The sequence below is a fragment of the Cannabis sativa genome, chromosome 5, assembly GCF_029168945.1.
Source record: "Cannabis sativa cultivar Pink pepper isolate KNU-18-1 chromosome 5, ASM2916894v1, whole genome shotgun sequence".
In the NCBI taxonomy this organism is placed as follows: Eukaryota; Viridiplantae; Streptophyta; class Magnoliopsida; order Rosales; family Cannabaceae; genus Cannabis; species Cannabis sativa.
The window spans coordinates 20,682,156-20,707,349 of record NC_083605.1 but is presented as its reverse complement, the minus strand read 5'-3'; the positions used below and the strand labels follow the sequence as shown (position 1 = coordinate 20,707,349).

Genomic DNA, 25,194 nt, shown 5'->3' with positions numbered 1-25,194 from the left:
GAAGGACTACTTCCCGCTGCCCAGGATCGACCAGATGGTAGACGCCACTTCTGGATTCAAATTACTATCCTTCATGGACGCCTATGTCGGGTATAACCAAATAAAGATGCACATGGCGGACCAAGAGTGCATCAGCTTCAGGACCGATAAGGGGGTATACTGCTACCTAGTCATGCCTTTCAGATTGAAGAACGCCGGAGCGACCTACCAAAGAATGGTCAACCAGATGTTCAAAGGCCTCTTGGGACGAAACATGGAGGTATATGTAGATGATACGCTCGTCAAGTCCAAAGCATGCAATAGCCATGCGGACGACTTGGAGGAGTGTTTTGAGGTGGTCCGGAGATACGGCATGAAGCTCAACCCAAAGAAATGCACCTTTGGGGTCAAGTCAGGGAAATTCCTGTGCTTCATCGTCAGCCAGAGGGGGATTGAGGCAAACCCAGAGAAAATCCAAGCTCTCCTGAGCATGCCATCCCCCAAAAAGCATAAAGATGTGCAGAGCCTAACCGGAAAGGTTGCTGCCTTGAGCCGTTTCATCTCACGATCTACAGACAAGTGCATCCCCTTCTTCAACATACTGAAAAAGTGTCAAAAGTTTGAGTGGTCGGACGAATGCGAGGAGGCATTCAAGAAGCTGAAAGAACATATGGCCAAGCCTCCTATCTTGTAAAAACCTATTCTCGGAGAGGACCTATTTCTATATTTGGCTGTCTCCGAGCACGCGGTCAGCGCTGCCCTAGTCCGGGAAGAAGAGAAAACTCAACATCCCGTGTACTATGTTAGCAAGCGCATGATAGGAGCAGAAACAAGGTACCCCATCATCGAAAAGCTGGTCTTTTGCCTCCTGATGGCCTCAAAAAAATTAAGGCCATACTTCCAAGCGCATTCGATCAAGGTACTAACCAACCACCCGCTCCGGCAAGTCCTCCCAAAACCCGAAGCATCCGGAAGGCTCCTCAAGTGGGCAATGGAGTTAAGTCAGTTCGACTTACACTACATTCCCCGAATCTCCATAAAAGGCCAAGCCTTGGCAGACTTCATTACCGAATGCAACGAAGCCGAGGCAACCGCAAGTGCGCCAGCACCATCGGTCCCCACATGGAGAGTGTTTGTGGACGGAGCCTCTAATGAAAATGGAGCCGGAGCAGGAGTGGCAATGATATCCCCGACCGGACTGCGACTCGAGGCGGCCCTACGGTTTGACTTCCCAGCTTCCAACAATGAGGCAGAATATGAAGCCTTAATAGCAGGGCTGAAATTAGCGAAAGTCGTAGGGGTTAAAAGAGTGGAAGTCTACAGTGATTCCCAGCTGGTCGTAAATCAGATATCGGGAGAGTACCAAACACACGGCGAGCGAATGACCGCGTATGTAACAATAGTCCGGGAGCTGCTCCACGAGTTCACGGACTACAAAGTAGAAAGAATCCCCCGGGAAAAGAACGCTCACGCGGACTGTCTGGCTAAGTTAGCTTCAGATAGTGAAATCGAAGGGCTGGGGGTAGTACCAGTGGAACGCTTGGCAGAGCCAGGCATCAAAGTTAAAGAGGCCATAACAACGGTTGGGCAAGAACCCAGCTGGATGGTCCCCATCATAGAATACATAACAAAAGGTGAGTTGCTCCAAGAAAGGGAACTATCTCGAAAGATTCAGTATCAGGCTCATCGTTATGTAATGATGGATCAAATTCTCTACCGAAGAGGACTTAGCATGCCTTATTTAAGGTGTGTATCGGACCCTGAAGCTAGACAAATCATGCTAGAGGTCCACGAAGGGTTCTGCGGAGATCATACGGGAGGACCCAGTCTCTCAAAGAAAATATTGAGACAGGGATACTTCTAGCCAACAATGAAAAAAGATTGTATAGACTACGTCCAAAAGAGTGATTCGTGCCAAAGGTTCGCGAACATACCAAGAGCTCCTCCCAACGAAATTACCCCGATGACTAGTCCCTGGTCCTTCGCGGTTTGGGGAATAGATCTTATTGGGTCCCTGCCAACAGGAAAGGGAGGAGTAAAGTATGCAATAGTAGCAGTAGACTACTTCACCAAATGGACGGAGGCTGAGCCCATGAAGACTATAACTGCTAAAAAAGCACTAGACTTTGTTATTAAAAACATAGTATGTCGATATGGCCTGCCTCACAAAATAGTCTCTAACAATGGAAAGCAATTTGATTGCGAAGAATTTACTGATTTCTGCAACCAACACGGAGCAGTGAAAAGCTTCTCCGCGGTGGCAAGACCGTAAACAAAAGGTCAAGCAGAAGCAGTCAATAAAATCCTAAAGGTCACCCTGAAGAAAAAGCTGCTTGCCTGTAAAAACAACTGGCCCGAAGAGTTGCCAAGAGTGTTATGGGCCTACCGGACGACCCCTAGAACCACGACCGGCCACTCGCCTTTTTCAATGGCGTACAGTTGCAAAGCGATGGTCTCGGTAGAAACGTTATTCCCGTCCCACAGGAGAACGACTTACGATCTAGCCACGAATCAGGATTTGCTTCAAGAAGCTCTGGATCAAGTTGAAGAAGTCCGGGACGAGTCTCAAATACGGATGGCAGCTTATCAAAAGAAGGTGACCAAATATTTTAACTCCAAAGTTAAAAACAGAAAGTTTGTTATTGGGGATATGGTCTTAAGAAGAGTCTTTCGAGCCACCCAAGAACCCGGAGTGGGGGTACTTGGACCAAATTGGGAAGGACCATATGAAATCGAGGACGAAATCGGTTCAGGCACTTATAAGCTAAAAAGGATGGACGAAACCATTGTGCCAAGGGCCTGGAACGCCGATCACCTCAGAAAATATTACCAATAGCCAAAAATGTAACTTAGATTTTGTTTAAAGAGTTTGTACCGTCTAAATGTATACAGCCTCCGCATGTCAAATAAAACTGAGTGCCTTAAAAACAAAGTTTCTATGCCACTCAGGGGGGTACTAAGGTATACCACACGGACAGACAAAAAACAAACTAAGTAAAAATATCCTGACCCAAAGGGCAGGTCAAAAAAAAAAATATATCCTGACCCAAAGGGCAGGTCAAAAAAGAGTATGCACAAAAAAAAAAATGAAAAGCATATGTATAAACATCCTGACCCAAAGGGCAGGTCCAAAAGAAAGATATGTGCATTGAAAAAGATCATATATAAATATAAAAATCCTAGCCCTAAGGGCAGGTCAAAATATATACAAATGGCCCGGGGACAGGCCTTAAATATTGTCTCCCCTTTAAATAAAAAAGAAACAGCTATGTAAATAAAAATTGTCTTAAGTACAAGATAATTAGCTGTAAATAAAAAAAAAGAGTGAAATCCTGATTGTAACAGGTTGAACTCGAAGCGGCCTAATCAATGCGAGGAGGAAGGCGAGGACCGATGCGCGCCTCCATCATGGCATCGAGCTTTTTCTTCTTCTCCCGGAACTTTGCAATCATCTCCTCGGGTTTGGGGTAGAAGGTAAGCTTGATATTCTGGTCGTTTGTAGACCAGGCCATGAAGACGCCATCATCGAAACGCTTGGCGCACCGGCTGCAGGAGACGGGAGAAAGGAGCTCATCTCTCTTTGCCTTCTTCAAGGCTTGGTCTTTGAAGTCCTTGAGCTCCTTCAGCTCCACAGCCAGGTTGGCCCTAGACTCCAAGTTTGCCTGGTGAGTTTCCTCTAAGGACCTCACCTTGGCAGCCATTTCATCCAAGGCTTCCCTGGCCTCCCGAAGCTCTCGCGTGGCCTTAGCAGCGGCTTCGCCCTCCGCTCTCAGCTCCTCTTGGTGCCTGGCCTCCAGCCTATCCCTCCGAAGGGTCTCCTCCCGGATCATTGCCTCCGCTTGTGCCTCCCTCCGCCTGGCCTCTTCCTCACTGGCCTTAGCAAGGGCCTCCCGGCGCTCAATATCCTCCTGATAAAGCCGCCTTTCAGCAGTCAGGTCCTGAAGGATTTTCTTGACTTCGTGCATGCCCCCAAATTCGGACAGGACGAAGCTATGATTAATTATGTTCTTGGAAAGGCGGCCGGCCTCAGCAGCAAGCTGGGAAAGGATACAAGTATGAGTAAGGATCTCTAAGAAAAAAAAAATAATAAGGAGAAAAGTGAACTACAGAATACTTACCACGGTGAGGGAGTGGCTGAGATCCTGGACTTGGAAGATGGAGTTCAAGGATGCACAAGCAGCAAACCGCCTGGGTGCGCACCGGGTAAGCTGGGACGCAAACTCGCCGGTCATCTCCGCGGCAAAGGGAGCTAGTGTGGGCCCGAGGAAACGACCGAACCAATCCGACAAGGGATCCAAATTTAAATCCCACGGATTCTGGTAGTCCGGGTCGTTGAGAGTATTTTGCATCTCAACTCGCAAAATTCTCTTCAGAGCCTCCACTTCAGCATACCCCCGGGAGTATTCATCCATGGCGTAGTTGTGTTTAGCTATCCGGAGCTCCTGTCTCGCCTCATCTCCAGGAACCGGAGTCAGTACAATGTTGGGAGGGGCTGTGTGTTCCTCCATCTCGGGAGAGATTCCGCCATCGAGACCATGGGCCGGAGTATCAGCTCTCCGTTGCCGTTTGGGCTCTTCCTGGGCAACCATTTTGCCCTTGCGCTTGCGAATCAGAGCAACTTCTTTCTCTTCTTCACTTTCTTCAACTTTCTCAGGAAGAGCCTGTTGCTCTTCTATACCTTCTTCAACTTCCTCAGAAAAGCCCCATTGCTTTTCTTGACCTTCTCCCGGAAACACCTCCTCCTCATCCACTAAGTCAATAGTGTCTGGAGGGGCGCTGGAAGAAGCTTTCAAAGGGGTGGCCATCTGGGAGGAAGTTAAAGGAGGGGGAGCATCAGGAGTGTGAACCCCGACAAGTTCGGCCAAAATGGCATCCATGGAAGTACCTGCTACAACAAAAGAAAAAAGGCAAGTGTTAGAACATCCATGGAAAACAACAAACACTCAGATATAGCAATCAAGCTAGTCCTACCCTGACTCTCTAATTCGGCCCTAGCAAAGTTCCGAATCTTAACGCTGGCAGCATCGTCTCCGAGATAGCTGTCCGAAGGCCGGAACCAGCTGGATGAAATATAAGCCGAAGGGTCTAAGGGAACGGGCTCCGGAGGACCAGAACCCATCCGGGACCGACCTAGGAAATCTCCTAAGTTGGAAAAATAAAATTCCTTCATATGGTCTCCCCACCGGGTCGAGGGCATCCTAAACCTATGAAGACGCTCATCGAACCCTACAGGCCTAAGACTGGCATATTCGCCAACGGAAGGAACGTAATGTACTGCTAAAGGAGACTTACCGGAGCCGGAAGTGCTGGCGCCAGGAGCCCCAGTGTTCGGCTCCTGAGCCGAAGGCTTTGGCCTAGGAGCCCTTCTCTCAACCGAGTCCCCAATGCGAAGGGGCTTCCCAGCGATCGCCTGGCTTCTCCTCTCGACCGGGCTCCCCACGCGAAGTGGCCTCCCGGAAGCTGCTTGAGCCTTGGAGTAAGCTTTCTCCTGAGCCTTCCGGTAGAGATATTCCTGGTACTTCTTCTCGGCAGTGGCGATGATCTCGTCCCGGAAGATCTTCTCCGCGGCAGGCGCCCTCACATTTGGACAGATAACCCTGGAGAGGTTAGAGTCCTCCACTGATTGATGCGGCAGGATGAGCTTGGCCTTCCGACAGTTCTCCGTTGTGACCAGGCCCCCGACGTCAAGTTCCCCCCGGTCGTAAGTTGCAAAGACCTGGGCCCTCCGGAGAAAAACTTGAGTGGGCGCAGTCCGCTCATAGGGAGGAATCCTGACCCACTCCGTGAGAAGCTCCGGGTGCTCCACTACTCGAAACCCGGAGGAGAAGAAAAAACGGTGGCGGTACTCCTTAACATCAGTTTCCCTATTATAAGGGACCACCCCATCATTGGCAGGGTGGGCCCGGAATCCATAAAAACCATCTTTCAATTTGTCCCCCTTTTTGGGGACAGAAACGAGTTCATAAAAATACAAAATCTCTGCCGGACTGGGAGAGCCCCATCCCCGGGCGGAGTAAAAAATAAATAAGCCTGAGAGCAGGCGGTATGCTTGGGGAATCAGTTGGTATGGCGCGAGGCCGACAAAAACTAAAAAATTAACAAAGTAATCCTGGAGAGGAAGCATAGCCCCGGACATCAAGTGCGTCTGGCTCCAAGCCCTGAAGCCGCCATAGTTATGGTTGGGCGTCTCCGCATCTCAAGGCGGCCGGTGGTACGTCCCGGATGTGGAAGGCTTGATTCCAGCCATCTCCACGATGTTCTCCAGCTGATGGGGGCAGGTTAAGGTGGAGTGAAGCTCTGCCGCCTCCCATTCGGTGGCCCGGGACAACGGGACCCAGGGAGACATCTTCGAGGGTAGCTAGACGCTTACCACTCTTCTTGGACAAATTTGAACCAGATGCAGACATGTTTTGATTCTGAAAAAAGGAGTTAAGATTCCAGCAGTTAGGCCCCATACCAAACCCTAAACCAAGAAAAAGGGAATGGGGGTCCCCTAACCGCTGGAAAGAGGCCCCCTCCGGACATCTGTCAAATAGGAAACCCTAGAAGGATTTCCTGGACAAGAGTCGGGTGCAATAAATTCACAGAAGACGACATTGCGCATTAAAGAAAAAGAAAGGGCAGAAAATCGAGAAAAAGCAGTCTCCTCTGTGCCCTAGACGACCAGTATACGAAGAACGTATGGTCTTTTGCAAAAAATAGTAACAAATACGTGACAAGAGTAGTCCTAACACCAGAAGTGGTGAATCTAGACCTGTTACGTGAAAAATCTAAAAGAATGCATTCCCAGAAACTTCAAATACCAAACCCAGAAAAAACGAACAGATAAGTAAAAGCATGCCATGTACATTAACAGTAAAGCAAGGGGTGCAAGAAACTTACAGTGAAGTGTTGAGACTGGGGGTCCTGCTGTAGATCAAACAAAGATAAGAAGGATTGACAGTAGTGAACGAAGATGGACTGGGAATTTCGCAAAGTGTTCAAAAGTGTTTTCTTGGTCTGAGAATTTTTTCTCTCTGGGAAACTTGAGCAAAGTTGGCAAGAAATGGGAAGTAACCGAAATGAAGGAAAGGTGGTGGCTTTTATAGGCAAAAATGCATGAGGAACAGGCACTATCACCTACCAATCGAACGGTTGGGGAAACGCACGATTCGAATTCCCAAAGATCAACGGATCAGATTGATTTGTAATTAAGGCAGTGGAAACGTTTGAGTATCCTTCTGACACCGTTAGTGCGCCGTATCAATCAATGGGCGTGAAACAAATCGACCTCTGCAAAAAGTGAATCGCTGCATTAAAGGCCATCACTAAATACACCCTCACGCGCTCAAAGCTCGTGCCAGAAAACCGAGGAGTCGACCGGAGGCACTTGAGCAAGCCTTGTTTTATTTTTTAAATAAACAAGGCTTCGGGGGTAAATGTTGCCCCTGATTTTGCCTAATATACGTGGACCAACCAGACAAGGACACGTGGATCAAACAACTCATCATACAAAATATTTGCTAAGTCCTTATGTAGTAAGACAGTCCGGGACATGCCTCCCGGATACGACATATGGAACCCCATATGCTCCCGGAAGCCCAAGTAACGCTAAGGCATCTCCGCGAGGTGTCAGGTTTCCCCTGAGCAATCAAGTCGCATTTAATGCCGCATGGGAGGAAGCGTGTTGGGACTGCTACACGCAATAAAGTCTGACGGCACAACCCCCAATCTGCAGCTACAAAGTAATGATCATTTAAGTCTATCGACCGCTACACTGTGAAGAGTCACATCAGTCAAAAGACAATAAGGACATTCCACATAAAAGCCCTACAGCACCTAGGGATTTGACCGTGCATTACCCAATCTGCAGCTACAAAGTAATGATCATTTAAGTCTATCGACGACTACACTGTGAAGAGTCACATCAGTCAAAAGACAATAAGGACATTCCACATAAAAGCCCTACAGCACCTAGGGATTTGACCGTGCATTACCCATGGTATATTCATTGGGAATGCCCAACTTTATGGATACTTACAGACACATTTGTACAATAGTTCTGGGGATCACCCCACCAAAAATACTATAAATACCCCCTCAAAGCTCATTAAATGGGGTCGAGAATCTTGAGTGGCATAAGAGCAAGAAGAGTTAATACTCACCAAGAACATTCTCTGTATTTATATGGGTGAAACACTCACCAAATACATTCTCTGTATTAAATACATCCATAAATAAGATAGACTCGTGGACTAAGGCTCATTAACGCCCCAACCACGTAAAAATCATTCTCTAATTTTCTTACAGCTCTAGAATCTTATTATATTTTATTGGTTGCCGAAAACCTCGGTCAACATATAATAATTTTTTTTAACTGACCTATAATTTTAATTTGACAATACCATAAATTTTTATTGAAATTAAGTCATATAATTCATGACATTATTTATTAGTTATATGTTAGATAATATTTTTAGTTAATAAATCTTCACATAAAATTGTTAGTAAGTTATGTTTCTTTTTTTTATATTGTAATTTATTTATTATATATGGTGCATTATGGATTTTGAATTTTTGTAAGTTATACTAAGTATGTGCTGTTATTTTTTTTTATTATTTGTACAAATAAGAAATAAATAGCATCATTTTAAAAAATTTATTTAATATATAAATATAATATTCACTTTATATCTAAGCACAAATAATAGTTGTTATTACAAAACTCTCAATTTATTATCAAATTTGTACTATATTTAATATATTTAAACAATTTTATTGAAACTTATATTAATAATAAAATAATAAATAAAAAATTATAATTTATTTAATGGTCATATAAATATTATAGAAAAATATTTTTTAGCCCTAAATTATTATTAGAATATTATATAAGTAATAATATTTAATTATTTAAATTTATTTATATGTATAATAATATTAATACAATGTAAAGGCCTTCAAAATAATTTTTCAATATTAAAGGTAGGGTGCGTTTGGTAACACATTTTTAATTAATTTTCTGTTTTTTTAATTAAAAAAGTGAAAATATTTTCCAAAAATATATTCTATAAAACTGTTTTTACTTTCAATTTTTTTTTTAAATTTTTTTTAATCAATATATTGGACTCTGACTCCAACGTAAACCTTGAGACTCGGACTCCAGCCTTGACTCCAGTCTCCGATGGACCACGATCCCGGACTTGGACCCGACTTAAATAAAATAAAAAAAATAAAAATTATCGAACACACTTTTATTTTCTGTTTTTAAAATTAAAAAAACAAAAGTTGGTTATAGAACACAATTTTATTTTTTAAAAAACACAAATTTTACTTATATTTTTGTGATTGAAAAATTAAAAAGTAATAGTATTACCAAACACTGAGATAGTCAATGGTGTAAAAAAAACAAAAACTGATTGTAAATATTATTAAGTTTAATTATCATAAATTTTTTTACAAATAAAAGATATATAAGATACGATTTTTATGTATCCTACGTAATAATACAAAAATAATATATAATAAAAAAATCTGTTTTATACACTCATGAAAGTTCGAATTTATTTTGTTATATAATAAAAAAGATTTTCTTAAAAATCTAGAGTCCACATTCTAAATCAGTTTAATTTTAAATTTAAATTATTAAATCATTTTTTTTTGTCTATAAATACGTATCCCAAGTACTCACACTTCAAATGCATTTGCATACAATAGTTTCATCAATTTCTTTTAGCAGCCAGCTTAAACCATCTTCCATATTCTTTTCTTTTCAAGAACACTCGTATATAAATATAATGGAGAAGGTTCTAATGGTTACATTTTTATTGTAACCACATGGTTACATTTTTTTTAGCCATTGGATCACTATTAAATGGTTGTGATTAATTTAGAAATTAAATAAAAAAAATTAAAAATGACCTGTAAACTGATATTAACCTGTTAATTTATTTCCTTTTAAAACTTTAATTAAGATTAATTATCTTATTCTTGTTTAGATTTGTTTCATCATCAACTATGTGTGCTTGAAAAGTATGTTTTTTTTATCGATCCAGTTTGGGTACAGTTTATGATTGCAAGATAATGTGCCATAGGAATGGGAGTCAATTTTAAATGTTATTGCTGCTGCTAGCACTTTCTTTCTAGAACTAGTTTCCATTGATGAGTGCCTTTCAATGTAATTTTAATTAAAGATTCGGGCTCAAGGCTGAATGGTATTTCATTATGTATAGGGCGGCAAAAAGGTTAAAATTCCAATATTCCTTGTCCCAGCTGCCCAAAAGGTTTGTCTCCCAAATGCAATGCTAAAATAATTGGTTGCTTAAAGTTGTCCATAAGAGGAGAAAAAATTGTCTAACACATCCTAATCAATAGGTGTGGATGGACTTATATAGTCTTCTAAATTTTTATCAATCTGCAAAAAATTTAAAAAATTACTCCAAACAGCTACATCAGGATCAATCCATATATGGCTAACATCTTCAGTGTCATGCTCAATTCCACAGTTACTCATGTCAGAGACATCTTCTTCACATTTCTTTTTCACAAAACTCATGAAATTAAAAAAATTATCTTCATCTTCGGACAAATTTGCTATATGTAAAGACCGCTTAGTTTAATTTGGAAATTAGCAGTTAATTATGATTAATTATGAAAATTATTTATAGCTATTTAAATAATTTATTATACTGTTATTTATGGAATTCAGAAATGCATTTTTATGTCATGTAGTAGTTTGCATAATTTTGCATTCCGGTGCCCGGTATTTTGGAACCCGGCGTTTGGCTCAGTAGAAATCACAACTTAGTATGTTAGTAGTTTGGGACGGTTTATTAGACATTGGGAATGTCGGGAATGGCCGGGAATTTAGAATTTCCCAAAAATACCCCTTTAGTGATTAATATGTGGTTTTAGTGTGGAGGGGCAAATTGGTCTTTTTGCCCTAATGATGTTTTGTCTTTTAGTGATTTTGTTATTTGAAAATAAATGTTTATTTTATATGTTTGTTGGCTGAAATGAAATGATATAGGTGGCTTTATTTCATTCTTTTCATTTTACAAAAAAATACAAAGTTTAAAAATAGAAAATTGGAAAAAACTCTCTCTCTCTCTTTTCCTCTCTCTCTCGGCTGAGTGTGTGGGTGCAAGGAGCTGGGTTCTTGCTTTGATTTTCAAGTAATTTCTCTTCCAATCTAAGCATTCTTCAAGCTAGGTTAGCTTCTCTTCATTGTTTCTTTAAAAATTGTTGAATTTTGATGAATTATTTTGAGTAATGCATGATGATTTTGGTGATGTTGCTGCTGTTTATTGTTGTTGTTGTTTCCTTGATTAAAACGTTGAATTAAGTAGGTGTAATTAGATTGAATTGCATGCTTGAGTTCCTTGTTCTAGTTGGATAGATTTTTATGTAAAAAGCTTGGATTTTCAAAGAAAAATGGATGTTTTGGTGGCTGTTATGTTTGCATGAGTTTGATTGTAGTTTCTGAAGTTGTTATTAGCTTGATTATGAGTTTGAAGCATAGATTGAATGCATGTTAGGTGATTTTACTCAAGTTTGAGTTTAGAACTCAAAGCTTGAGCTTTAATGGTGTTTTGTGAATCTGTGAGTTCTGGGTGGTTTTGTTGCTTTAGAAATGTTCTAGGGGTTGTATAGAACAGGTCTGGAAGGTTTCATGTGATTTGGGGTTGATTTGTGCAAGTTATGAAAATTTGGGTTTGCTGCCTGCGAGGAACCGAAATTCCGGTTGTGCATCCGGAATTCTGGATGGGGTTCTAAATTTTCCCAGAATCGGAATTCCGGTTGGGCAACCGGTCTACCGGTTGGGGAAAATTCAGGGACCCTAGTTTTCCTCGTTTTTATGTTTTAGGGGGTATTGCCATGCTTTTTATCGATAGGGAAACTTTTAGTTCCTAGTTTAAGTCCCCGGGAAGTGATTCAGCGTGTCACTTATAGTGTTGTGATTTTTATGGTTTAGGAGCCTGTAATCCGCTGCGCAGTTAAAGTTCGGTCGGAGTTGTGCCAAGGCACACCGAATTCGAATCCGAGGTAAGATTAGTATAACGGTATGCATATGTAGATTACATGTTTAGCGTGCATGTAGGAAGCCTGTTAGATTACATTAGTTATGTATGTTGGCTTCGAACCATCCAACCCTGTCACGTCGGTACGAGTGGAGTATGACCAGCGGTCGGAGTATGGCCGGTTCGGCCGATCAGGCGACACTTGGTTGGTGGTTCCGTACTATTGACGTATCCCGTCGGTACGGTGGAGTATGACCAGCGGCGGAGTATGACCGGTTCGACCGATCAGGTGGATATAGTAACACGTCGGTACAGGCTGGAGTATGACCAGCAGCCGGAGTATGACCGGTTCGACCGATCAGGCTGTTACGTGTCAATAGTACCGTCCCTATGAACGTTTAGAACTCAGTACCATGTTGGACATGGCAGTAGTGGCTCAGTACCGTGTTGGACACGGCAGTAGCGGGACTCAGTATCGTGTTGGACACGGCAGTTAGGGTTATGATCAGGGTTATGGGCGTCTGATCATGACCGGGATTATGTATGAATATTATTATGCTTTTCTTACTGAGTCTGTCGACTCACAGTTCTACGTTTATGTGTAGGTAAAGGCAAGGCTAAAGCTGATGGACCGTGAGCGAGCTTATGAAGGTTGTACATGTTGGGGCAGTTAGGCCTGGAGCGTACGATCATTGGGACAGCGAGGCTGATTTTGTAACTAGTCGCTAGGCGACATTATTTTGTATTAACAGTTAAATCTTTTTGTAAATGATTTTGTAATCGGGATCCCGAGTCTTTTGTAATATTATTTTATAAGTTTAATTAAAAAGCAAAAAAATTTTAATTAATCACGTTTTCCATAAACCTCGTTGATTAGCAACGAGCTGCACAGCATGTTTAAAAATCACGTAATACGCCTATGTTAGTCAGGGTGTTACAATTTGGTATCAGAGCCGCCAGGTTGTCTTCCGAAGATCGTCACGACATGTACAATCATCATCAGCAGTTAACTCGTTTCACGGTTCAGTAAGCCTTTATTGCTTTAGTAGTTTATTTTATTCAGTTATGAAAAAGAAAAGCCTGTTAGGAAGCATGTTAGTAGCCTGATAGTAGAATAGGCGCATGTTTCGTTTTTAATTTCCAAATTAAGCGGTATTAGTAAGCTCTCCTTAAATACGACCTGATATGCCAACTCTTGGTTTTGCAGGCGGTTCTAATCAGATGGACGCCAGGCGGACTACCAGGAGTCAGGGCAACTCAGTGGGGTCGAACCAAGGACAAGGAGCTCAGTTTCCCCCGCCTGCTAGGGGCCGAGGTAGAGGTCCCCGAGGCAGGGCTCGTGGCCGGGGTGATGAGAACCCGCCACAGGCTGCCCAGGCTCCCCCAGCCGATCAGGGAGCCCAGAATTGGGAGGTACGGTTTGCGGAAATGCAAGCCCGAATTGAAGAGCAAGACCTCGAGATTCAGAGGTTGAGACAGCAGGGTGCTCCTGTAGTTCCAGTGCCCGTAGTTCCAGTGGCACCCTTTCTTGCCCCGGGCCGAGATAGTGGTGGCGGCCAATAGATTGGAACCTTTGTATGAACGGTTCCGGAAGCAAGCACCTCCGGTTTTCCTGGGAGGTCCGGACGTGATGAAAGCCGAGCAGTGGCTGACGGTGATTACCAAGATCCTGAACTTCATGGGTGTCACCGGTAATGACAGAGTGGTGTGCGCCACTTTCCAGTTCCAGGAGGACGCTCTGCTCTGGTGGGACATGGTGTCTCAGATCCATGACGTCACCACCATGACCTGGGAAAGGTTCCAGGAACTCTTCAACGCGAAGTACTACAATGAGGCGGTCAGAAGCGCCAAGAGGAAAGAGTTCGCTCACCTGACCCAGCGTGAGAAAATGAGCGTCACCGAGTATACTACTCAGTTTGACCGGTTGGCGAGGTTAGCCTCGGGAATTGTGCCGACCGATTTCAGCAAGAAAGAGAAGTATCTGGACGGGTTGAATGCCAAGATCAAGCATGACTTGACAATCACCACGGACGACAACACCACCTATGCTCAGATGGTGGAGAAGGCACTGCGAGCTGAGGGCGCAGTGGTGTGTATGTCGGAGTCAGCTAGCACTCCGGCGAGGGGCGGGGCTCCTACCCCTCCTGCATCAGGCTTTAGCAGGGGGAGTAGTGGTTCGGCCATTGATTAGAGGAAGAGAGCACCCATCGCCCGTAGCTCGAGTCGAACAAGAGGTTCGGGGGAACCGAACGGAGGGAGTCGTCTGGTGAGTGCCGAGACTCGATTCTCCTATCCCGAGTGCCCTAGCTGCAAAAGGCACCATCGGGGTGAGTGCAAAGGTCAGGGATGCTTTCACTGTGGCATGCCCGGACACTTCAAGAGGGACTGTCCCCAGCTCCGATCAGAGGCACCGAGAGCTCCGGCGATACCCACTCCAGCTAGGGTGTTCGCCATCACTCAGGTTGATGCAGATGCCAGCCCATCAGTTGTCACAGGTCAGCTTTCTATTAATAACTCGCTATATTCAGTGCTGTTTGATTCTGGGGCTACACATTCTTATGTGGCGGCCAGAGTCTTTAGTAAATTGGATAGACCGTTCGATAGATATGAATCAGGGTTTGGAACCCTATTACCTGGCGGAGAATTGGTTATCTCCAATAGGTGGATTAGGTCTATGCCGATCAGGATAGATGGTAGAGAGTTAAGTGCTGACTTGATAGAGATGAGTTTAGTAGAGTTCGATATTATTTTAGGAATGGATTTCCTATCTAAATATTCGGCGAGTATAGATTGTAAAAGGAAGATGGTGATCTTCCAACCGGAAAGTGAAGAACCATTTGTGTTTGTTGGTTCAAATCAGGGATCCCGGATCCCAGTGATTTCGGCCATGTCAGCTAGAGATTTATTGCATGGCGGTTGTTTAGGGTTTCTGGCCGTGGTGGTGGACACCACTCGGCCAGATACCATTCGGCCAGAGGACATCAAAGTGGTTCGGGAATTTTTGGATGTTTTTCCCGAAGAACTTCCAGGGTTACCACCTCAGCGGGAGATTGACTTCGTGATAGACTTGGCACCAGGGGTGGAACCGGTTTCCAAAGCCCCATATAGAATCGCTCCAGTTGAACTTAAGGAATTAAAGATTCAGCTCCAAGGGTTGCTTGACATAGGGTTCATTCGGCCCAGTGTGTCACCCTGGGGAGCCCCGGTTTTATTCGTCAAGAAGAAGGATGGATCTATGAGGATGTGCATCGACTACAGGGAATTGAACAAGCTGACGGTGAAGAATAAATATCCATTACCTAGGATCGGTGATTTGTTCGATCAGCTTCAGGGGAAGACGGTCTTTTCTAAGATTGATCTCCGTTCGGGTTATCATCAGTTGAGAATCCGAGAGGAGGACATTCCGAAGACGGCTTTCCGCACTAGGTATGGACATTACGAATTTCTGGTTATGTCATTCGGACTAACCAATGCTCCTGCAGCATTCATGGACTTGATGAATAGAGTATTCAAGGATTTCCTCGATATCTGTGTGATTGTGTTTATCGAAGACATCCTCGTGTACTCTCAATCAGAAGAGGAGCATGAGTTACATCTTCAGATGGTACTGCAACGACTTCGAGAACATAAGCTTTATGCCAAGTTCAAGAAATGTGAGTTCTGGCTATCTCAGGTGTCCTTCCTAGGGCACATTGTGAGCAAGGATGGGATCAAGGTGGATCCCGGGAAGATTGAATCCGTCAGGGATGGGCCGAGACCGAGGACAGTGACAGAGATCAGAAGCTTCTTAGGTTTAGCTGGGTACTACCGTAGGTTCGTCGAAGGGTTCTCTAAAATTTCAATGCCCCTAACCGAACTTACAAAGAAAAATCAGCGGTTTATCTGGTCAGATAAGTGCGAAGCTAGTTTTCAGGAGCTAAAATAGAGGTTGATTACCGCTCCAGTGCTAGCTTTGCCTTCAGACAAGGAGAAGTTCGTAGTTTATTGTGACGCATCCAAACAAGGTTTGGGGTGTGTATTGATGCAAGCCGATCGGGTCATCGCTTATGCCTCCCGTCAGTTAAAGGATTATGAACAGCGATACCCGACTCATGATCTAGAGTTGGCCGCGGTGGTTTTCGCATTGAAGATTTGGCGGCATTACCTTTACGGGGAAAAGTGTGAGATCTATACCGACCATAAAAGTCTCAAATATTTCTTTACTCAGAAGGATTTGAATATGAGACAAAGGTGTTGGTTGGAATTAGTGAAAGATTACGACTGTGAAATCCTCTATCACCCCGGAAAAGCCAATGTAGTGGCCGATGCCCTGAGCAGAAAGGGTCCCGGGCAAGTAGCTAGTATGGTTCAGATCTCACCTCAGCTAGCAGAGGATATGGTTAGATCCAGCATTGAGTTTGTGGTAGGTCAGCTTCACAACTTAACGCTGCAATCTGATCTGTTGGAAAGAATAAAAGTCGCTCAGATGACGGATCCAGAGTTAGTGAAGATCCGAGATGAGGTGTTGGCTGGTCAAGCCAAGGACTTTTCAGTGTCAGACAGTGGGATGCTTTTGTATAAAGCCAGGGTTTGTGTTCCGAATAGTGTGGAACTTAGGAATGAGATCTTTGAGGAGGCTCATTCTACCCCGTATTCTCTGCATCCCGGCACCACTAAGATGTACCAAGATTTGAAACCGTACTTCTGGTGGAGCGGTATGAAGAAGAATTTGGTAGAATTCGTATCGAGATGCCTCACCTGTCAGCAGATTAAGGCTGAACATCAGAAACCAGCAGGGTTGTTGCAGCCTCTAACCCTACCAGAATGGAAGTGGGAGGATATCACGATGGATTTTGTGGTCGGGTTACCTAGGACCACGGGTTTATTTGATTCCATCTGGGTAGTGGTGGATCGATTTACGAAATCTGCTCATTTTCTGCCGGTTAGAACAACATTTACAGTGGATCAGTTGGCAGAGTTGTATGTCAGAGAGATAGTAAGACTTCACGGGGTACCGAAGTCTATAGTTTCGGACAGGGATCCGAAGTTCACCTCCAAATTTTGGCAAAGTTTGCAACGAGCAATGGGTACAAAGCTGAAATTTAGTACAACATTCCATCCTCAGACAGATGGTCAGTCCGAAAGGACAATTCAGATATTGGAGGACATGTTGAGAGCCTGTGTTATGGACTTTGAAGGCTCATGGAATAAGTATCTACCGTTAATAGAATTTTCTTACAACAGTTACCAGAGTACGATAGGGATGGCTCCCTATGAACTGTTATACGGTAGGAAATGTAGATCTCCTATCCACTGGGATGAGACAGGGGAGAGGAAATACCTAGGTCCAGAGTCAGTGCAGCGGACCAATGAGGCAATAGAGAAGATAAAAGCTAGAATGCTTGCCTCACAGAGCAGACAGAAGAGTTACGCAGATCCGAAACGCAGAGATGTTGAGTTCCAAGTAGGGGACCATGTATTTTTACGGGTATCTCCGATGAAGGGGATTAAACGTTTCGGGAAAAGAGGCAAGTTATGCCCTAGATTTACAGGACCTTTCGAGATTCTCGAGAAGATAGGTCAAGTGGCATACCGGTTAGCATTGCCTCCAGCTTTATCAGCAGTTCACAACGTATTCCATGTCTTGATGTTGAGAAAATACCTTTCAGATCCCTCTCATATACTCAGTTATGACAGCCTAGAACTGCAGCCAGACATGACTTATGAGGAACAGCCAGTGCAGATCCTGGATAGGAAGGATAAAGTCCTTCGGAATAAGACCATAGCATTGATCAAGGTTCTCTGGAGAAACAGCAAGGTGGAGGAAGCCACCTGGGAGCTACAGTCAGATATGAGAGCTCAATATCCAGAATTATTCAGGTTAGATTTCGGGGACGAAATCCTTTTAAGGGGGGGATAGTTGTAAAGACCGCTTAGTTTAATTTGGAAATTAGCAGTTAATTATGATTAATTATGAAAATTATTTATAGCTATTTAAATAATTTATTATACTGTTATTTATGGAATTCAGAAATGCATTTTTATGTCATGTAGTAGTTTGCATAATTTTGCATTCCGGTGCCCGGTATTTTGGAACCCGGCGTTTGGCTCAGTAGAAATCACAACTTAGTATGTTAGTAGTTTGGGACGGTTTATTAGACATTGGGAATGTCGGGAATGGCCGGGAATTTAGAATTTCCCAAAAATACCCCTTTAGTGATTAATATGTGGTTTTAGTGTGGAGGGGCAAATTGGTCTTTTTGCCCCAATGATGTTTTGTCTTTTAGTGATTTTGTTATTTGAAAATAAATGTTTATTTTATATGTTTGTTGGCTGAAATGAAATGATATAGGTGGCTTTATTTCATTCTTTTCATTTTACAAAAAAAATACAAAGTTTAAAAAATAGAAAATTGGAAAAAACTCTCTCTCTCTTTTCCTCTCTCTCTCGGCTGAGTGTGTGGGTGCAAGGAGCTGGGTTCTTGCTTTGATTTTCAAGTAATTTCTCTTCCAATCTAAGCATTCTTCAAGCTAGGTTAGCTTCTCTTCATTGTTTCTTTAAAAATTGTTGAATTTTGATGAATTATTTTGAGTAATGCATGATGATTTTGGTGATGTTGCTGCTGTTTATTGTTGTTGTTGTTTCCTTGATTAAAACGTTGAATTAAGTAGGTGTAATTAGATTGAATTGCATGCTTGAGTTCCTTGTTCTAGTTGGATAGATTTTTATGTAAAAAGCTTGGATTTTCAAAGAAAAATGGAAGTTTTGGTGGCTGTTATGTTTGCATGAGTTTGATTGTAGTTTCTGAAGTTGTTATTAGCTTGATTATGAGTTTGAAGCATAGATTGAATGCATGTTAGGTGATTTTACTCAAGTTTGAGTTTAGAACTCAAAGCTTGAGCTTAAATGGTGTTTTGTGAATCTGTGAGTTCTGGGTGGTTTTGTTGCTTTAGAAATGTTCTAGGGGTTGTATAGAATAGGTCTGGAAGGTTTCATGTGATTTGGGGTTGATTTGTGCAAGTTATGAAAATTTGGGTTTGCTGCCTGCGAGGAACCGAAATTCCGGTTGTGCATCCGGAATTCCGGATGGGGTTCTGAATTTTCCCAGAATCGGAATTTCGGTTGGGCAACCGGTCTACCGGTTGGGGAAAATTCAGGGACCCTCGTTTTCCTCGTTTTTATGTTTTAGGCGGTATTGCCATGCTTTTTATCGATAGGGAAACTTTTAGCTCCTAGTTTAAGTCCCCGGGAAGTGATTCAGCGTGTCACTTATAGTGTTGTGATTTTTATGGTTTAGGAGCCTGTAATCTGCCGCGCAGTTAAAGTTCCAGTCAGGTTGACCGGCACACCTGAATTCGGAATCCAGGTAAGATTAGTATAACAGTATGCATATGTAGATTACATGTTTAGCGTGCATGTAGGAAGCCTGTTAGATTACATTAGTTATGTATGTTGGCTTCGAACCATCCAACCCTGTCACGTCGGTACAGGCTGGAGTATGACCAGCAGCCGGAGTATGACCGGTTCGACCGATCAGGCTGACACTTGGTTGGTGGTTCCGTACTATTGACGTATCCCGTCGGTACAGGCTGGAGTATGACCAGCAGCCGGAGTATGACCGGTTCGACCGATCAGGTGGATATAGTAACACGTCGGTACAGGCTGGAGTATGACCGACGGCCGGAGTATGACCGGTTCGACCGATCAGGCTGTTACGTGTCAATAGTACCGTCCCTATGAACGTTCAGAACTCAGTACCATGTTGGACATGGCAGTAGTGGCTCAGTACCGTGTTGGACACGGCAGTAGCGGGACTCAGTATCGTGTTGGACACGGCAGTTAGGGTTATGATCAGGGGTATGGGCGTCTGATCATGACCGGGATTATGTATGAATATTATTATGCTTTTCTTACTGAGTCTGTCGACTCACAGTTCTACGTTTATGTGTAGGTAAAGGCAAGGCTAAAGCTGATGGACCGTGAGCGAGCTTATGAAGGTTGTACATGTCGGGACGGTTAGGCCTGGAGCGTACGATCATCGGGACAGCGAGGCTGATTTTGTAACTAGTCGCTAGGCGACATTATTTTGTATTAACAGTTAAATCTTTTTGTAAATGATTTTGTAATCGTGATCCCGAGTCTTTTGTAATATTATTTTATAAGTTTAATTAAAAAGCAAAAAAAATTTAATTAATCACGTTTTCCATAAACCTCGTTGATTAGCAACGAGTTGTACAGCATGTTTAAAAATCACGTAATACGTCTATGTTAGTTAGGGTGTTAGTTACACTATAGGTTCTATGTTTCGTTGTCAATCATTTTCAATGTAAGTGTGGTGGAGAGTGAATGAAAGAAGATAATTGCGAGTAAGACTTTAGTTAATTAGAATTTATAATTAAAAAAATAAAAATCAAGACTTTAAAGATTAATTAGGTTTTAATTAAGTGTCAATATAATATCATATTTTTTAATTTATAAGGACACATCCTGCAAAAAAAAAAAAAAAAAAAAGAAGCAGGGTGTGTTCTTATAAAAAAAATTCATTATAAGGATACAATTTTAATTTCTATAAAAATAATTTTAATTTTTGTAAAAAAAAATTGTAAATATTATAATTAAATAGTTTAATTGTTAAAATAATTTAAGGGATTTATATATAAATAAAAAAATTATTTATAAATTATAATTGCTAATTAAGATCTTCTTAAATATTTATTTAATTACTTAAAATATAATAAATTATTATTAATTAAATCTAAAAATGGAATTTTTACTTATTGGTAACCTTCTATTATAGGTAAAAAAAAAATGTAACCATATGGTTACAATAAAAATGTAACCATTAAATAGTCACCCTAAATATAATATATATATATATATATTATATATAACACCGTATTTCCTAATTAATTAAACTTAATTAGTGAATACATTTGGCTACGTACACGTTGATCATCATTGAGTATACAAGGAGTACTGGATCAAAGAAATATTACGTAACCTTTCTTATTTTCATTCAAGGTACTTTATTTTTTAATCAAAATTAACATTAATCTAAAAACATTAATTTTCATATCACTCCACTTTCATGATAGTTAAAATAAACTATAATTTATGTTCTTATTATTATTTTATAGATCAATAGCAATGGCATTATTCCCGGGCTTTCGATTTCAGCCAAGTGACGAAGTATTAATCACTAACCGTATTAAATCAACAAATTCCTTATAATAAAATGATTCATCATGCTAACATCTATACTTCCCAACCATCATTATTGGCAGGTATATATATTTTTAGAAATTATTTAATTTAATAATCACTAATCACTAATCAATAAATAATTAATTTTGTGTTTTGGTTATAGATTCTTACGAAGGTTTTGAAAGAGAAAAGGTGAAAGAATGGTACTTTTTTAGCCCGAGAGTATGCAAAAATGGAATTCGTGCTACTCGAAAAGCACACTTAGGCTTTTGGAGAATGTCTCAATCAGCAAAGCCAATCCAACATAATGGCATAGACATTGGCCTAAAAAGTGTTCTCAATTTTCATATGGAAAGCAATAAAAAGAGCATCAAGACAGAATGGATTATGCACGAGTACATAATAATTGACGACAATAACGATTCGAATAATAGTAAAAATGATTTTGCTTTGTGCAAAATATACAAAAATCCAAAGAAATATAAAAGTAATAAAGATGAGGAGCAGCAACTACAATCAGAGGTATTAGGAGCTCAAAATCAACAAGAAGAACTACAAACAACCGATGAACAACAACAATATTATCATCATCAACAATCACAACCGCAACCGCAATCACAACCATTCATATGCAATGATCATTATCAACCGCAACCACAATCAGAATCGTGTTCATACAATAATGTTTATAATCAACCACAATCACAGCTCTGTACAAATGAAGAACTCCTTTCGCACAACGATCATTATCAATTACAATTACAACAGCAACAATAACCGCAAACAAATACATTCATACAACAAAGTGATGAAGAATCCCTTTCACACAATGGTCAATATCAACTACAACAACAACAATTGCTCATACAACAAAGTGACCAGAGTACAAATGAAGAACTCTTTTCACACAATGATCATTATCAATTACAATTACAACAGCAACAGCAACCAGAAACACAAACATTTATACAACAAAGTGATGAACAATTCCTTTCACGCAATGGTCAATATCAACTACAACAACAATAATTGCTCATACAACAAAGTGACAAGAGTGCAATTGAAGAACTCTTTTCCCACAACGGTGATTATCAATTACAATTACGACAGCAACTGGAAACACAAACATTTATACAACAAAATGATGAAGAATCCCTTTTACGCAATGCTCAATATCAATTACAACAACAACTGCAGTTCATACAACAAAGTGACCAGAGTACAAATGAAGAACTCATTTTCCACAACGGTGATTATCAATTACAATTACAGCAGCAACTGCAATTGCAACCACAAACACAGACATTCATACAACAAAGTGATGAAGAATCCCTTTCACACGATGGTCAATATCAACTACAACAACATCAACCGCAGTTCATACAACAAGGTGATCAGAGTACTAACTAGGATGAATCCCTTTTATATAATGGTTATGATCCCATTAGTTTGTTTTCTACTGGACAATACCTCACTTAAGTATAAATTAAAAAGAAAAAAAAAATGTAGCTCGATCGAGTGTAATCTCGATTTAAGTGTATGTAATTCTAATCAGTCAATCTTTTTAGTAGTTATTTTTGTTTTGTTCCATATACTAATTTTATTGTTAAATTAATGTATATATTTTCATATTATTTCCTGTTTAATATTATTCATAGTAATGCTGAAGTCCAAAATCAAAAATTTATACGTAATATTTTTTTTTGTTGTTAAGAGAATGAATTACAGAGCTAATATTAAGTATTTATACTTAAGCTTTTACAACTAAACAGTAACAATGAAAACAGTTACAAAATAGTAACAGCTAGCTCAACAGCCTTTATCAACACTAACAACTTAACTAACTAACTAATCTTTCTTTTCTTGGTTTAATACAACTACTACTACTTCTACATTTAATTGTTTGAAACTTCAATCTGTAAGACTGCATTAAAATTGAATTGTTTCACCTGATTCAAGATTTCCTTTCAAAAAAATTAACATGGATTAAAGATCATCCTCAAAGCTTTGCTCAACTCTCTTTTAAACCTTCATGTAGTAATTGATAAATAAATAAACAGAGGAATAAAAACTGACCCTTCTAGTATGTTGCCATGTCAAATACTGAATTAAAAACAGTTACAGCAATCAAGAACAATAACAATCAAAAAATAATAAGAGAAACCAAAAAAAGGAGAAATTGAATCCGAGCTATATACACTGCTCATTGAGTCTAAGATGTTGATCGTCATTACAATTAAATCTCACATTGGTGTTCCCTTGGTCAATCACACAAGGGACACTTAACAACCCTCCACACACACACACACACAAGAAGAGTTGGACAGAAAAGAGAAGAGAGGAAGAGAGTTCGTTCTGAATTGCGAGGCTCTTATTGATTGCTTACACCAAATGAGTACCCTTTTCAACATATTTTCATTAACACTAGTGTTGATCACTTTCTTCATTACTTGATTGAAAACTGAGCAAATCCATATCAGTCTGATTATCTTCCATAAACTAATAAACATTACAAACTAAGCTGTGGAAGGAAATTTATGCCATGGTTTTTAATGTCTGTGCATACATGATTTGGAGGACAAGGAACAAAGCAATAGTTTTTGGATTAATATGGTTTTCTGAGCATATAAAATCAACATTTAAGAGCACAAAAATAAATCAACTCATTAATTAATCGAACAAAATCAACTCATTCACAAGAAAATAAAAGAGAATATCTCATTCTTAAGCAAAGTACTCAAGTTCATTAGTATAAATTTACTAATAAATCAAAGAAAATCTGAAAAAGGTCTAAAGTACCAATTTAGTGTTTCAAAACAAGGCAATCTTTCAAGTCGTACTCTCTCTCAGGTTTACGATCAGTATGCTTCCAATTAACAAACATTAATGTTTTTTAATGAAAAGTAATCAAATAAAATACACAATAATGTTCTTTATCAGAAAAAGGTTGAAGAATCAAATTTCAATAATACAATGCATTTTTCAACCAAATAATAAACAGAAATGCATGCTAAAAGGCATTTGTGAAACATGTACTCATACATATAAATCAATAGTTTCCATTCTCTTCTCTTTGATTATTATTGAAACAACCAAATACTTAGACAAACAATTTAGTATGCAATTGCAGAGATGAGCTAGTGAGCAGAGCAGTAGTACAGATTTTGTTAACAAGAATTGGCTTGAATGATTAGTCTGATTATTTAGACAAAAACATAGATGATGGAACTGATTGTGAGTTTAGAAGCCAAGAAAAGATATCATAAATCAATGGGCTTTAATTCTCATGCAAAATAACAACCTCAAAAGGGGATAAAATATCACATTTTCATTAATAGATAATGTTTCTAAAGATGGTGAAATCCACAACAACGAGTCCTTCAAATCTAACAATCTTTCGCGATCATACTTAGTGATAATTACTTTGAGATGCTTCCAATTAAGCATGGGAGAAATGTCTATCTTTTTCACCTTTTTTGGCAATATAAGAACCTTCATTTCATGCAATTCAAACATATAAACATATCAACTAATATATAATATGTTAGACTTATAACACTAAATTGAAATAGCAATTGGGATTGGAAAGAAATTTCATCATATTGGTAAACTTTTTGTCACAGTGCAACCCCCTAATCCTTATAAAAATGAAATTCTCCATTCAACGAATTAGATGATATCACCTTGAAAACAAAAAGATGTTAATTTTGGAGCTGAATCAATTGTAACACCACTAATCATTTCATCTTCATCTTCATCACATTGAGCATGCTTAAAATTGAAGCTTTTCAAGTGTTGACTCGCAAAGTTAAGATGCTTTGAATTATAATACCGCAGTAGCTCAAACTCAAATTCTCAAGAAGAAATTGTAATTCAAGACTGTCTAAAAATGAAACTTCCAGGAATTTGAGGCTTAAACTTTGTAATTGGAGTTGATCATTAATCTTTAAGAAAGAGGATTCATTTAACCACAATTTCTCAAGAGAAGGGGAACCCAACAAAAACTTAAATACCCCATCATCCTTTGCAGGAG

At 40.5% G+C, this 25,194-nt stretch overlaps 1 protein-coding gene across 1 annotated transcript; it reads left to right on the top strand.

Annotated features, from left to right (window-relative positions):
- Nucleotides 1-21,192: 21,192 nt before the first annotated feature.
- On the top strand, nt 21,193-21,938 carry LOC115719190 (NAC domain-containing protein 1-like). The gene is made up of 2 exons (XM_030648135.2): nt 21,193-21,241; nt 21,325-21,938. Exons 1-2 carry the CDS (start codon nt 21,193-21,195, stop codon nt 21,936-21,938), a joined length of 663 nt encoding a protein of 220 aa, XP_030503995.2.
- The last annotated feature ends 3,256 nt before the right edge of the window (nt 21,939-25,194 follow it).

Bases quoted from the DNA above. Each gene is read 5' to 3' on its own strand.
- LOC115719190 (XM_030648135.2), top strand. From the start codon at position 21,193: ATGATTCATCATGCTAACATCTATACTTCCCAACCATCATTATTGGCA. The intron at 21,242-21,324 runs GTATATATATTT...TTTTGGTTATAG, and splicing joins CCAACCATCATTATTGGCAG to ATTCTTACGAAGGTTTTGAA.